The following is a 10,741-nucleotide window of genomic DNA, read 5'->3' on the forward strand; positions in this document are numbered from 1 at the left end:
GGGCAGTCGCGGAAGACCGGCGAGCCGGCAGCGGACACGCCCCCGGAGCCAGGCAGTGACACGTGCGTGCGGCGCGGAGACCCGGATGGTGAGTACAGCCGCTGGCCGGGATGGGGAGGGCCCAGCTGCGCCGCGCGCTCTTGCTCCGCCGGCGGGGCCGGCCGCGGGGCGGGCGCGGCGGGGCGCCGGTACCGGGCGGAGCGCACGTGGCCGTGCGGCGGCGCTCAAGGTCGCGGGCGGCGTCGGGCAGGCCGGCAGTGCGGTGGCGACGGCGGGGCCGATGGGGCCTGCGGGCAGCGCGGCGGCGGGGACCGGCCTGCGGCGGGCCTAGGCCGCGGCCGGTTGCGCCGGGAGCGAGGGGGAACGGGCCGGCGCCCTCCCGCTCATCCGCTTATCCGCCCGCCCAGTCCCCGCAGCCGGGGCCATCCGACCGCGCCATGACGATCCAGGGGAAGCTGAGGGAGGTGCTGAAGCAGAACCGGCGGAGGCCGAGCGAGGATGGGGATCTGGGCCAGCTGCTGGCCGCCTCGGCCAAGAGGGTGCTGCTGGAGAAAGTCGAGTTCGAACCCGCCAGCCGCGACTTCTCCAGCCAGCTGGAGCTGCTGCGCGGGAAGTACGTGGTGCTCAACGGCGGGGCCGCGGCCGCCGACCACCACGGCAGCCCGGAGAAGACGCCACCCAGCAAGCGGGGTAGGTAGAGAGGGTGAGGGAGCCCTCCTCGCGTCTACGTCCCTGCTGCTCACCACCTCTCTCCCTGTAGGCAGGGACGATACCCCAGAAGACCAGGGGGACGGGATCCCCATGCCCCAGAAGGTGCTCTTCCCGATGGAGCGGCTCTCCATGAAGTGGGAGCAGAACTACCGCATCGGTGCCGGGCTGTGCAACCTAGGGAACACCTGCTTCCTGAACTCTGTTCTTCAGTGCCTGACCTACACACCACCGCTCACCAACTACCTGCTCTCCAAGGAGCACTCCCACAACTGTGAGTGGGGAGGCCTGGCTCGGTGGGCAGCAGGGCCAGGGCAGCTGCATGGGCAGGGCAAGGAGTGCCTGCCTGTCCTGCTCCCAGCGCTGGGCTCGGCAGCTCTGCACATGGCTCTAGCCGGGGGGGGGGGGGTGTCAGGATGCGCATTCTCTACTCCCTCCTGCCTGTTTCTCCATCAAGAGCATACAGCTCGCTTTTCCTGGCCGTAGTGGTGTTCCTGAGTTCCTTGTGTCTGGGGAGGCTTTGTTTCTGCTGCATGTGGGCAGGACTAAGATGGGTCCAATGTGGTCCGTTGGCTTCCTGGGGACTGAGCTGGGGGTCCCAAACAGCCCCTGGCTGTGGGGACTGCATGAAAGCAGGGCAGCAGGTGCCCTTTCTGGGTGGCTTTGAAAGGGAGTCCAGTGGGCACAGCTCCAAGCTGTGACCACAAGGAGCATCATGGGCCTTGCAGCCTCATCCATAGGGCTCTGGTGGGATCTGCCCCTCAGGGCTGACCTGTGGGGTCCAGTGAGTAGCTGTGACCTGTTTTCTATCCACATGGATGCTGTTCTGTCTGGGTGGGTTGCAGTGGCTGGGACTGTGCCAGCCATGGTCTCTGTGTGCCCAGGGTGCCCCAAAGCTATACTGTAGCACAGAGCTCATAGGGACAGCTAAGCGTGGCTGAGCTGTGTTGGGCCAGAGATCCCCTGTCCCCTGTCCTGCCTCCAGCTCTCCTGGATTTGACCCTAACATCCTGTTTTCTCCTCTTCTGCTCCAGGTCACCAAGAAGGCTTTTGCATGATGTGCGTTATGCAGAGCCATGTGATCCAGACTTTTACCAACAGTGGCAACGTAATAAAGCCAGTGTCCTTCATCCAAAACCTCAAGAGTAAGGATGGCTCCCCTCCCTTCCTCTAGCCATGCAGGAGAGCAGGGACTAATGCGGGAGCAGAACCTTTGAGACTGCCAGGGGCTTATGACTTCCTGGGCTATGTAGGGGCTTCCCCCATATCCAGCATAAGTCTGATGTCTGGTTTGGGTTGAGGGGGCTCAAACCCCGGAGTTCCTGTCTCAGGGGAGGGAGGGAGGGCAGGCTGCTTCTGTTGCAGCACATGCTGAGGCTGATTCCTCCCTTTTTTGCAGATTTTACCCAGAACATCTTCGGCAGGCAGGAGGATGCGCATGAGTTCCTGCGTCACACCATTGATGCCATGCAGAAGGCCTGCCTGAATGGCTGTACCAAGTATGTGAGGCTTCTGGCCCATCACTGCTCTCTGCTGTCCCTTCGCTTGTCCCCTGTACCCATGTGAGGGGTCTTTGGGGTGAATGTGTCCCCCAGGTTAGACTTGTAGAGGGAGGTACTGACTCCAGGGGCCTCGGGTGGTTGGCCCAACTCTGCCCCTCTCTGACACAGCTCTGAACTGTTGTCTGCTTTCTCCTGACTCCTCTATGCCAGTATAGCTGTGGTCCTGTCCCCAAGTTCTGAGGCTGCTATGGGTCTGGATCTTTTCCCAATTGCCAAGGAATCCAGGCCTGCTTGCTAGTTCAGCCCCAGCGCTGTGGCTGTGGGTGAGCAGCTTTCCCCTCGGCTCTCTGTCCCAGGAAATTTTCGTTGCCTCTCTCTGCAGTGCCTAGCTCTGAGCTCTGCCCCAGGGTTTCTGCTCCTTCTAGAGGAGGGTGTGCATCAGAGCCTGGTGCCACCCTTTCAGTTTTGGCACTGGGAGAGCAAACTGGCAGAGCAACTTCTCTCTGCCCCTGGAGTTCTGCAGCCCGTCTGCTAGCTGGAGCACGCAGGGGAGCTGTCCCGAGGACACAGTGGTGGCCCGCGGGGGTGGCTGGTGTGAAGGGGTGGTGTGAGATCCAATGCTGCTGTCTCTAGGTTGGATCGCCAGACCCAGGCCACGACACTGATTCACCAGATCTATGGTGGTTACCTGCGGTCCTGTGGTGAGTGCTGGCTTCCAGGTCCTGGGCCTGTGACTCCCAGGGGTGCTCTTTCTCTCAGAGCCAGGCTTAGCAGTTTTCCCAAAATATTTTTACTGCATGTGCAAATTATCCAGAGCTGCAGCTGGTCAGTCTTGTGGGTCGTGACCCCTGTTGTGGTGGTGGAAAAAGCTGCTGTCTGAGGGTCTCTGGCTCATTGCCACCAGAAAAGGGACCTGTGTTGCCAGCTGTGTAGCAATACTTGCTGTCCTAGCACGTAGTGGAATTGCCAGCCTTCCTCTTTGTCAGGCGGTGAATCCTGGTGCTCACATCCCAGAGCCCAAACTCAGAGAGGAGTTACACTGCAACTGCCTGTGCTATGCTGGGGTGGTGGTGGGTGCAAGTGTTGTGCCAGGGTGTGCTCATTGCTCTTTCTTTTGCAGTGAGGTGCTTGGAGTGCAAGAGCGTGTCGGACACCTATGAACCTTTCCTGGACTTGTCGCTGGAGATCATGGTACTGCAGCAGGGCTGAGGACGGGGAGGAGCTCTGCTCTCATGGGAGATATTCCTGCAATTGCATCGTTACTGCTCTCGAGGCTCCTTAACCTGCCAGCATCAAGGCATGGTGCAGACAAGAGGGGAAGCAGCTTCTGTTGTGCTGCCTTCTCTGGCAGAGCAGTGCCCGTCGCCTGAGTGTGGACCATGACTCCTCTGTTGAGGCTCTATGGTGTTGGGGTGCAGCGCAGCCACCCCTCCTAGCATGCTGGGCAGTGCCTAGCTGGTGGCGGGTTCATGAGTTTGGTGTAGTCTGTGACCCTGTGCTTGTGCTCTGTGTTACCTCTCGGAGCCAGTGTCTCAGCAGGGATCTGGGCTGTCATGTGGACAGGCCACTTGTGCCCTGACCTCTCCTCTGCCCTTGCAGGAAGTCACAGACATAACGCAGGCGCTAGAGCTGTATGTGCAGCCAGACATGCTGGGTGGGGAGAATGCCTACATGTGTGACAAGTGAGTGTGTAGGGCTGTGGGTGGGAAGGGTCCTGTGGGTCTGCTGGTGGGAAGAAGGTGGAAAGCCTGCTGCAGCAGGGGAGGGCTTCTCTACCTGCTTCTAGCTAAACTGTGAGGTATGTGGCCATGAAAGCCTGTGATGAAGCCTGCCACTCCTCCATGCCAGTCCGCCCATGAGGAACACCTGGGCCAGAAGACATGGCTGTGGGCAGGTGCCCTGGAGCGGTGCCTGGTGTCAGCAGGGTCATTTCTGTGGGGTTTGTGGTTTGGCCAGGGCTGGCAATCATTTGGGTGGTAGAACAGCTTGAATAGCTCGAGCTCTTTCTGTGCAGATGCAAGAAGAAAGTGTTGGCCAGCAAACAATTCACCATCCACCGACCTTCCAATGTTCTCACAATCTCCCTGAAACGCTTTGCGGATTTTCATGGAGTCAAAATCACCAAGGTGAGTGTTCGGCAATCCAGAGCTTGGGCTGTCTCTTGGCCGGAGGCCCTGCTGCCCAGAGCAGGGTGGGAGGTAGTCCTGTGTGCAGTGCAAGCTCTGCCACTGTTCTGCAGCCCTTCCCCAGCTGTGCAGTGCAGTGGGAGTTTGCCTCATCTTGGCATCTTCCTCACAGTGATCTCTGCCTGGGAGAGCAGGTCCCCCTCCCTTGAGAGATGGGACTCACAGGACAGCTGAGCTGCTCTTGCTGTAGCAAGAAAGCTGTCTGCTGTGCAGGCTCCTGAGGCACCTTCTCCTTGCAGGATGTGGAGTACCCTGAGATCTTGAACATCCGTCCTTACCTGACTCAGAGCAACGGGCATCCTGTCTTGTACAAACTCTATGCAGTGCTGGTGCACTCTGGGTACAGCTGCCACTCAGGGCACTACTACTGCTACGTGAAGGTGAGCCCAGGGCGATCTCTTGGCACCCCCTCTGGGCTGTGGGCTGTGTGCGCTCATGGGTCTCTGTAGTGCGCAGAAAGGAGGGTTCTCAGTAGGTGTGCACAGTGTGGAGCACTGGACTAGGGGGGTGGTGGGGGATACAGGCTGTGCTCTGCTGCAGGAAGCATGGAGCTCTGCTCTCGCAGAGCCCCCTTGCCTGCCCTGGGCCATCTGTGGATTTTGGGGAGAGAAGCTCTGGCAACACTGTACCTGCTGCTCTTCAGGCCACAGGGGTCCTCGGACACAGCCCCGACCCTGTTCTCTCTTCTTCCACAGGCTAGCAATGGGCAGTGGTATCAAATGAACGATAACCTGGTCCGCAGCAGCAACATCCAAGTGGTCCTCAACCAGCAGGCCTACTTGCTGTTCTACCTGAGGTGAGAGCGCCCCCTGCCGCCCAGCCCCTCTAACCCCCGCTCAGCATTTGGGAGGGGGCCGGTAGCATGTGCGTGGGGGTAGAAAGGAGCTTGGCCCAAGCAGCCGCAATGCCCATGTACATGCTCTGACTCGGAGGAGGGTGGCAGGGAGAGGTCCAGTCCCTTGTCATGGTTTTGCTGTATGACCGCGCCTCCTCAGAGCTTCTGGCTCCTGTTTCCTGTGCGCATCACGGATGAGCGTTCCAGTCGCTCAAACCCTTGCAGTTAACATGCACTTCTCTGCCTTGACCAGAACCCCGAATGCCAGCAAGAACCCAGAGTGGCCCATTGCCAAAGCTGCCTCCGCCCCGCGTGCCAACACTGGTGGCACCTCTGATAAGGTCAAGAAAAGCGTGACCAGTAAGCCCCTGTCTTCACCACTGATGAGACAGGTGAGTCCTGAAAGCTGTCCTTGGCTAGTGCTCCCAGAAGCTGAGAGCTGCTGCCACTCTATGAGGGCAGGCAGACCACAGCTTTGCAGGGAGGTGGGTACACTGCTCTGGATGGGCAGGCACAAGGCAGGATGGTTTCCAGGAGGAATCCTGCTCAGCCAAGGGTCCCTGTGTGGGCCTGGGGAGGGACTGGGAGGGCAGTATCACTCTGTGTCCTTGGCTACTCGAATTCTCTCCTTGCTGAACTTCTCTCTTTCTTTTTGTCTAGAAACCAGATGTGCAGCCAGTGAAGAAGTGGCTAGGGCTGAAGGAGGTTGGAGTCCCTGTGGCTCGTGGCATGGTTAAGATGGGGCCAAAGCCATCAAACGGAACTGGTAGCCTGAAGCTGCGTGTTAGGTCCCCATCCCCCAAACTGCCCCATAAAGCCAACTCAGCGTTGCCAGGTGATGGGGCCCATAGGTTCAAGAAGCCATGCTCTTTCCGGCAGCTGCTTCCCACACCCAAAGCAGTTCAGGGTTTCTGCAACACCAGCAATGCAAGCAGTGACAAAGTGGAGCTGTCCCAGCAGAGCTCCTCCAAGAGCAAGCAGCCACCTACCTCATCCAAGCTGCTGCTGGAGCCCAGACAGCAGCCCGGGGGCAGTGGGGACATTGCTGGGACCCAGCAGAGGGGCTCCTGTGCCAGCAGTGCTGCCAGCCCAGTGCATGGCACAGTGGAGGAGCAAGCCATAGGGTCCCAGGAAGGCAAGAGCAGAACTACCAGCTTCTGCACCTTTCAAGAAATGAACTGTGACACACGCCTCCCTGCTGGCCCTGGTGCTGAGCCAGCTGTCCCTGAAGACTCCAAGACAGCAAAACTGAAATCCTGCCCATTGGCCATCACTGCTCTGGAGCCAGGCAGCACCACATCACCACCACCTGCCAAGAAGCTGGCGCTCTCTCCCAAAAAGGTGAGTCTGAGCCCCTGCCTGGAGACTTCTGTAGGTGCCTCATGCCTTCTGAACAGGGGCTTGTTTTGGAGGCAAGTACAGAGCTAATACTGGCTGTCTTGCTAAGCTGGAGGTAGGTGGGGAGAGCCCCTCAGCCCCAGGGCTGTAGCAGTTGCTCTGCCTTCCGTCTGGGTTGGGGCATGGGGCCAGGCCCCCACTGTTGTTCACATCCCTAAGTGATGCAGAATTAATGGCTCCTGCCTTTTTGCTCAGGACAGAGGGGTGGCTGTGCCAGTCCCTGCAGTGGGGCAGCCTCGCCAGTCTCCTTGGGGTACTGTGTCACCTGGGGCGAGTGGGAGCAGGTGATGCAACAGCTGGAGGGCTGTGGGGTTGCTTCCTCCTTGGGCGGTGGCATGGGACTTGCCCTCTGGGCACTGTTGTGCAGCCAGGACTCAGGATGGTGCACTGGGATTTCTGTTCTTTAAATTTCCTACCTTCTTTTTTTTCCTTTGTGCTTCTAACTGAAAACACTTCTGATTGTTCTACTACCACCTCCCCACTTCCTCCCCCCCATCTGTGTCTGTTCCCCTCCCCTTTCTCTTGGCTCCCCTTTTAATTTTTTCCTCTTGACTCATGGAAACCTCTTTTCTTTAGACCACCAAGTTTTTATTTATGTCAATAACTACAGGGCAACACCCTGCAGAAGATGAGCAGAAGTGACTGCCACGCACAACCTCACCCACAATCTGCTGACCCCACCAACCTCACGAACACCACCCACCCTGAGTCCACTCCCTTGCCTTTTGGCGAGTTGAGGTAAGCAGTGCCAGTCACTCCCAGGCTCCTGCACGGCAACAAGGCCAGTAGCAGCCTTGGGCTACTCCACGAGGCAACTGTCTGGCATCGAAGCTGGCTGGGGGGGGGGAGCAACTTTGTCAGCTGGCTCTCCTGTTCTGCTGGGCTGGTATGGCTTGCTCTGGATCCTAGAAGCAGGGCAGTTTCTCTGACTGTCGGCACAAGGCCAGAGGGAGCTTTGCAGGCTCTGACCACATACTAGTGTCCCGTGGGATCAGGAGGAACCACCCTGGTCTAGATCTTACTCTGGGTCTCCCTTGTATGTAACCACCATTGGCATGTGCTGCAGCAACACTTGCTCTGTCCTAATCCCCCATGGGAAAGTGTGTGCCCTGTGCATGGCTGGTGCTGGGCAGGTGCAGGGTCACTGTATGCACTTGCAGCTGCTGCTCTGAGAGCAGGGTCTGATTCAGATTTCCTGCATGAGATGGTAGCAGTTGGATGTTGTGCTCATGCATCTAGAGGTGTGGAGGAAGAGAGGGGCTCCCACTCCTGACCTGGTGGCTTTCAGATCATGTCAGCCTCTTATTGTCCTTCAGGCTGTCCTTATGCCCCCTCAAAATGCCAAATCCTGAAAAGCCTGCCTTCAGCTTCAGCCTCTACTCAGCTTCTCAGCTCCCAGCCTCCCTCCTGACTAATGGTTCCACTGCCTGCCCTTCACACCACCTTCCTCCCTGCAGCAGGGGGATGGGGCCTGGCCAGGCCACCACTGGTTCTTCCAGAAAGCGGCGTTTTGGAGCCCGTGGCAGCTCTCGTGCTCTGGCTGTGAAGGGCACGGATGAAGACTCCAGCCCCCCCAGGAAGAAGAGGAAGAGTTTCTCTGGGAAGGGCTTGGTGTCCTTCACATGGAAGGAGGCAAGTGAGGGTCCCAGTGGTGGCCAAGAGGGGCCAAGCTGCCAGGATCTGGAGAAGAGGCCCAAGCAGCAAGTGTCAGGCCGCAGTATTTGCCTGGACATGGAGCCCATCTCCTCCAAGAAGGGGAAGAGGAGTGCAGAGGAGATAGAAGAGCCCTGCTCTGGGATGCTGACCTCCTACAGGTGAGGGGCTAGGGTCATGCGAGAACACACCCGTGCTCTGCCTGAAGTCAGGCTCCCTGGGTGGTGGTCAGGTGCCTCTTGTCTTTCTGCCAGTGGGACAAGTCTTGCCATGGAGCCAACTGAAGTGCCAGCTTGCTGGGAGTGATTTCACCCCTCCCCAAGTGCAGCACTGGGGTCTGAGTGTCCCTGTATCCTGTTGGCGTGCAGGGAGCTCGAACTTTTCCCCACTCTGGTCTGGCCAGAGCGAGCTGACCCCTTCTGACTTCCCCAGCTCTAGGAGATCTGAGTTGGAGCCTCGGAGGACAAAGCGGCCGCGGATCGTGGAGGCTAGGGCTGGAGAGAATGAGCACTGCAAGCACAAGTGGAGAACAGCACAGCAGCGTGGTCTAGCCATGAACCAGCTGGGTGGTGTTGGCACCTGCACTGTAGATGACACACCAGGTATGACTGTATGCCTCCACCATGCCTGGTGCTGGCTGCTTCTCTGCCCATGCAGACCCTCACTGGTGTGCAGACCCTGGAGCTTGCTGGTCCCTGCAGCTGTCTGGTGGTGCCTGTCTCCTGACCCACCTTGGCTGAGGGGGTGCTCCTCTCCAGTCTTGTGGGGATGGGTCCCTTGAGGGGTGAAAATTTATCCTCAGATCCTCCCTGTCCAGGACAGGCGCCAGTGTGCCCAAACACCCTGTGCTGTCCGGACCTTGTTAGTCCTGACAGTGTCTTCTGGGGAGAGATTTGCCTTGGAGATGAAGCAGTGCGGGAGCTCCCTCTGACTTGTCATCACCCCACCTGTTTTTGCAGTGCCAGCATGCACCAAGGACAGCCAGGCTGCAAATGGGTGCAGGTACTACCCAGCTGCCCTGAGCCCTGAGCCCAGCTACGGAGCTGGCACAGCACCCAGGAGCCAGGAGGAGTTCGGTGTGGTGAAAGAGCTGCTCAGGAACTCCTTGGACAAGGCTTATGGCAAAGAAGGTAATCCCTTCTCACCTGGGTTGGCAGCTCCCCTGCCTTGAGCCCTGGATGTGGGCAGAGCCCTCTGTGCTCTGCCAGGGCCTGAGCTTCCCCCAGCACCGTCGGGGGGGGGGGGGGGTCTTGGAGCTAGGCAGATGCACCCAGTTGAGGGGCTGTTGGGGGTGCTGGAGTGAGGGGCTCCAGCCTCTGGTCCAGGGTGGGGGCCGTGTGCAGGCGGGTGCAGCAGAGCACAGCGTGGTGCTCCCTGCTGACTGCACTGCTCCTGCAGTCTTGACCTGGGAGGGTGAGATCTCGGCTGTCAGCCAGGATGCCATCCAGGACACAGTGCTGGCCCAGAGTGAGACTGTCATCGATGAGTGGGACAAGCAGTTTGACAGAGGGAAGGTGAGTCTTGGGTGGGAGCCGGTGGGAGGCAGTAGGGGACTCTGTGCTCTCACCTCAAAAGCCTTTCTGCCTCTGCCCAGGTAAAGAAGATTAGGGAAGTAAGGTGGGAGCAGAGGAGACAATTAAATCCCTTTCAGCAGTGGGAGAACAAGCACAGCTGCACGTCGGGGGTGGCTTCTGTCAAGATGTCACCTTGGTGAGTGAAGCCAGTGTGACAGGGAGCGGGGTCAGCTGCTGGTAGGGTGCTAATGCTGTTCGTCTCCTCCCAGGTTATGATCTGCATCCACCAACTGGAGCCCAGAGCAGTCCTGGGTCAGGGGCTTGTGGAGAAAACTGTCCTGGGAGCTGCTGGTGGACCTTGCTGCAGGAGGGGAGGATCGGGGGCGCTGGTCCCGCATTATACCCAGGGCCTCAGCCCTGGGGATCATGCTGTAGCTGGGGCCCCCTGTCTTCCCATCTTCCTTGTCTTCCTGTCTTCCTTGCCTTCTCCTCCATTCCTCCCCTCTCTGGGAGCTGCTGTCCCTGCAGCCCCCAGGGTCCCTGTGGGCTGGGGCTGCTTCCCTCCAGCTGAGGAGGAGCCTGTTCAGCTGTGACCTGCCTTGTCCAGGCTCCTCCACCAGCTCCTCTGTGCCAGCAGCCTCTTCTCCCAGCCAGCCTGGAGTGAGACTCGTGCCTGCGATTACCCCTGCTGCTCCGGGTTAACGTGCCCCCGCTGGCCCCCGTGCAGGGGGACGCCAGCCCGCGCTGAAGAGCTGGGAGCACCGGGGCTGGGGTTCGTCTCCCGGCCGTGGCCCGGCACGGCTCCAGCCCCTCCTGCCCTTCCTCCTCCTCCCTGCCCAGCCACCCCCTTTCCCCTCCCCCTCGCGCTCGCGCTGGCCGCGGGACGGGTGCTGCGGCCGGGACCGCAGACAATAAATTCGTGGTGTTTATGGCTCGGCTGGGCTC

At 59.4% G+C, this 10,741-nt stretch overlaps 1 protein-coding gene across 3 annotated transcripts; it reads left to right on the top strand.

Annotated features, from left to right (window-relative positions):
• Positions 1-43: 43 nt before the first annotated feature.
• Positions 44-10,724, top strand: USP36 (ubiquitin specific peptidase 36). Of its 3 annotated transcripts, none has more exons than XM_040582230.1 (19): positions 44-88; positions 408-690; positions 761-982; positions 1,743-1,853; positions 2,108-2,207; positions 2,844-2,911; positions 3,331-3,401; positions 3,810-3,892; positions 4,225-4,336; positions 4,636-4,776; positions 5,092-5,192; positions 5,485-5,623; positions 5,892-6,572; positions 7,240-7,367; positions 8,087-8,443; positions 8,715-8,884; positions 9,242-9,412; positions 9,681-9,796; positions 10,066-10,724. In XM_040582230.1, exons 1-19 carry the CDS (start codon positions 86-88, stop codon positions 10,387-10,389), a joined length of 3,381 nt encoding a protein of 1,126 aa, XP_040438164.1. In that variant the 5' UTR covers positions 44-85; the 3' UTR covers positions 10,390-10,724. The 3 variants fall into 3 exon arrangements, with proteins under 3 accessions (XP_040438164.1, XP_040438163.1, XP_040438162.1); XM_040582229.1 differs by lacking the exon at positions 44-88 and adding an exon at positions 9,877-9,992 and having other exon boundaries at positions 104-690; positions 10,066-10,180; XM_040582228.1 differs by lacking the exon at positions 44-88 and having other exon boundaries at positions 104-690.
• Positions 10,725-10,741: the final 17 nt, after the last annotated feature.

This window comes from Falco naumanni, chromosome 1 (genome assembly GCF_017639655.2).
Source record: "Falco naumanni isolate bFalNau1 chromosome 1, bFalNau1.pat, whole genome shotgun sequence".
NCBI lineage: Eukaryota > Metazoa > Chordata > Aves > Falconiformes > Falconidae > Falco > Falco naumanni.

Bases quoted from the DNA above. Each gene is read 5' to 3' on its own strand.
- USP36 (XM_040582228.1), top strand. From the start codon at position 111: ATGGGGAGGGCCCAGCTGCGCCGCGCGCTCTTGCTCCGCCGGCGGGGC. The intron at 5,193-5,484 runs GTGAGAGCGCCC...TGCCTTGACCAG, and splicing joins TACTTGCTGTTCTACCTGAG to AACCCCGAATGCCAGCAAGA. The intron at 6,573-7,239 runs GTGAGTCTGAGC...CAATAACTACAG, and splicing joins TGGCGCTCTCTCCCAAAAAG to GGCAACACCCTGCAGAAGAT.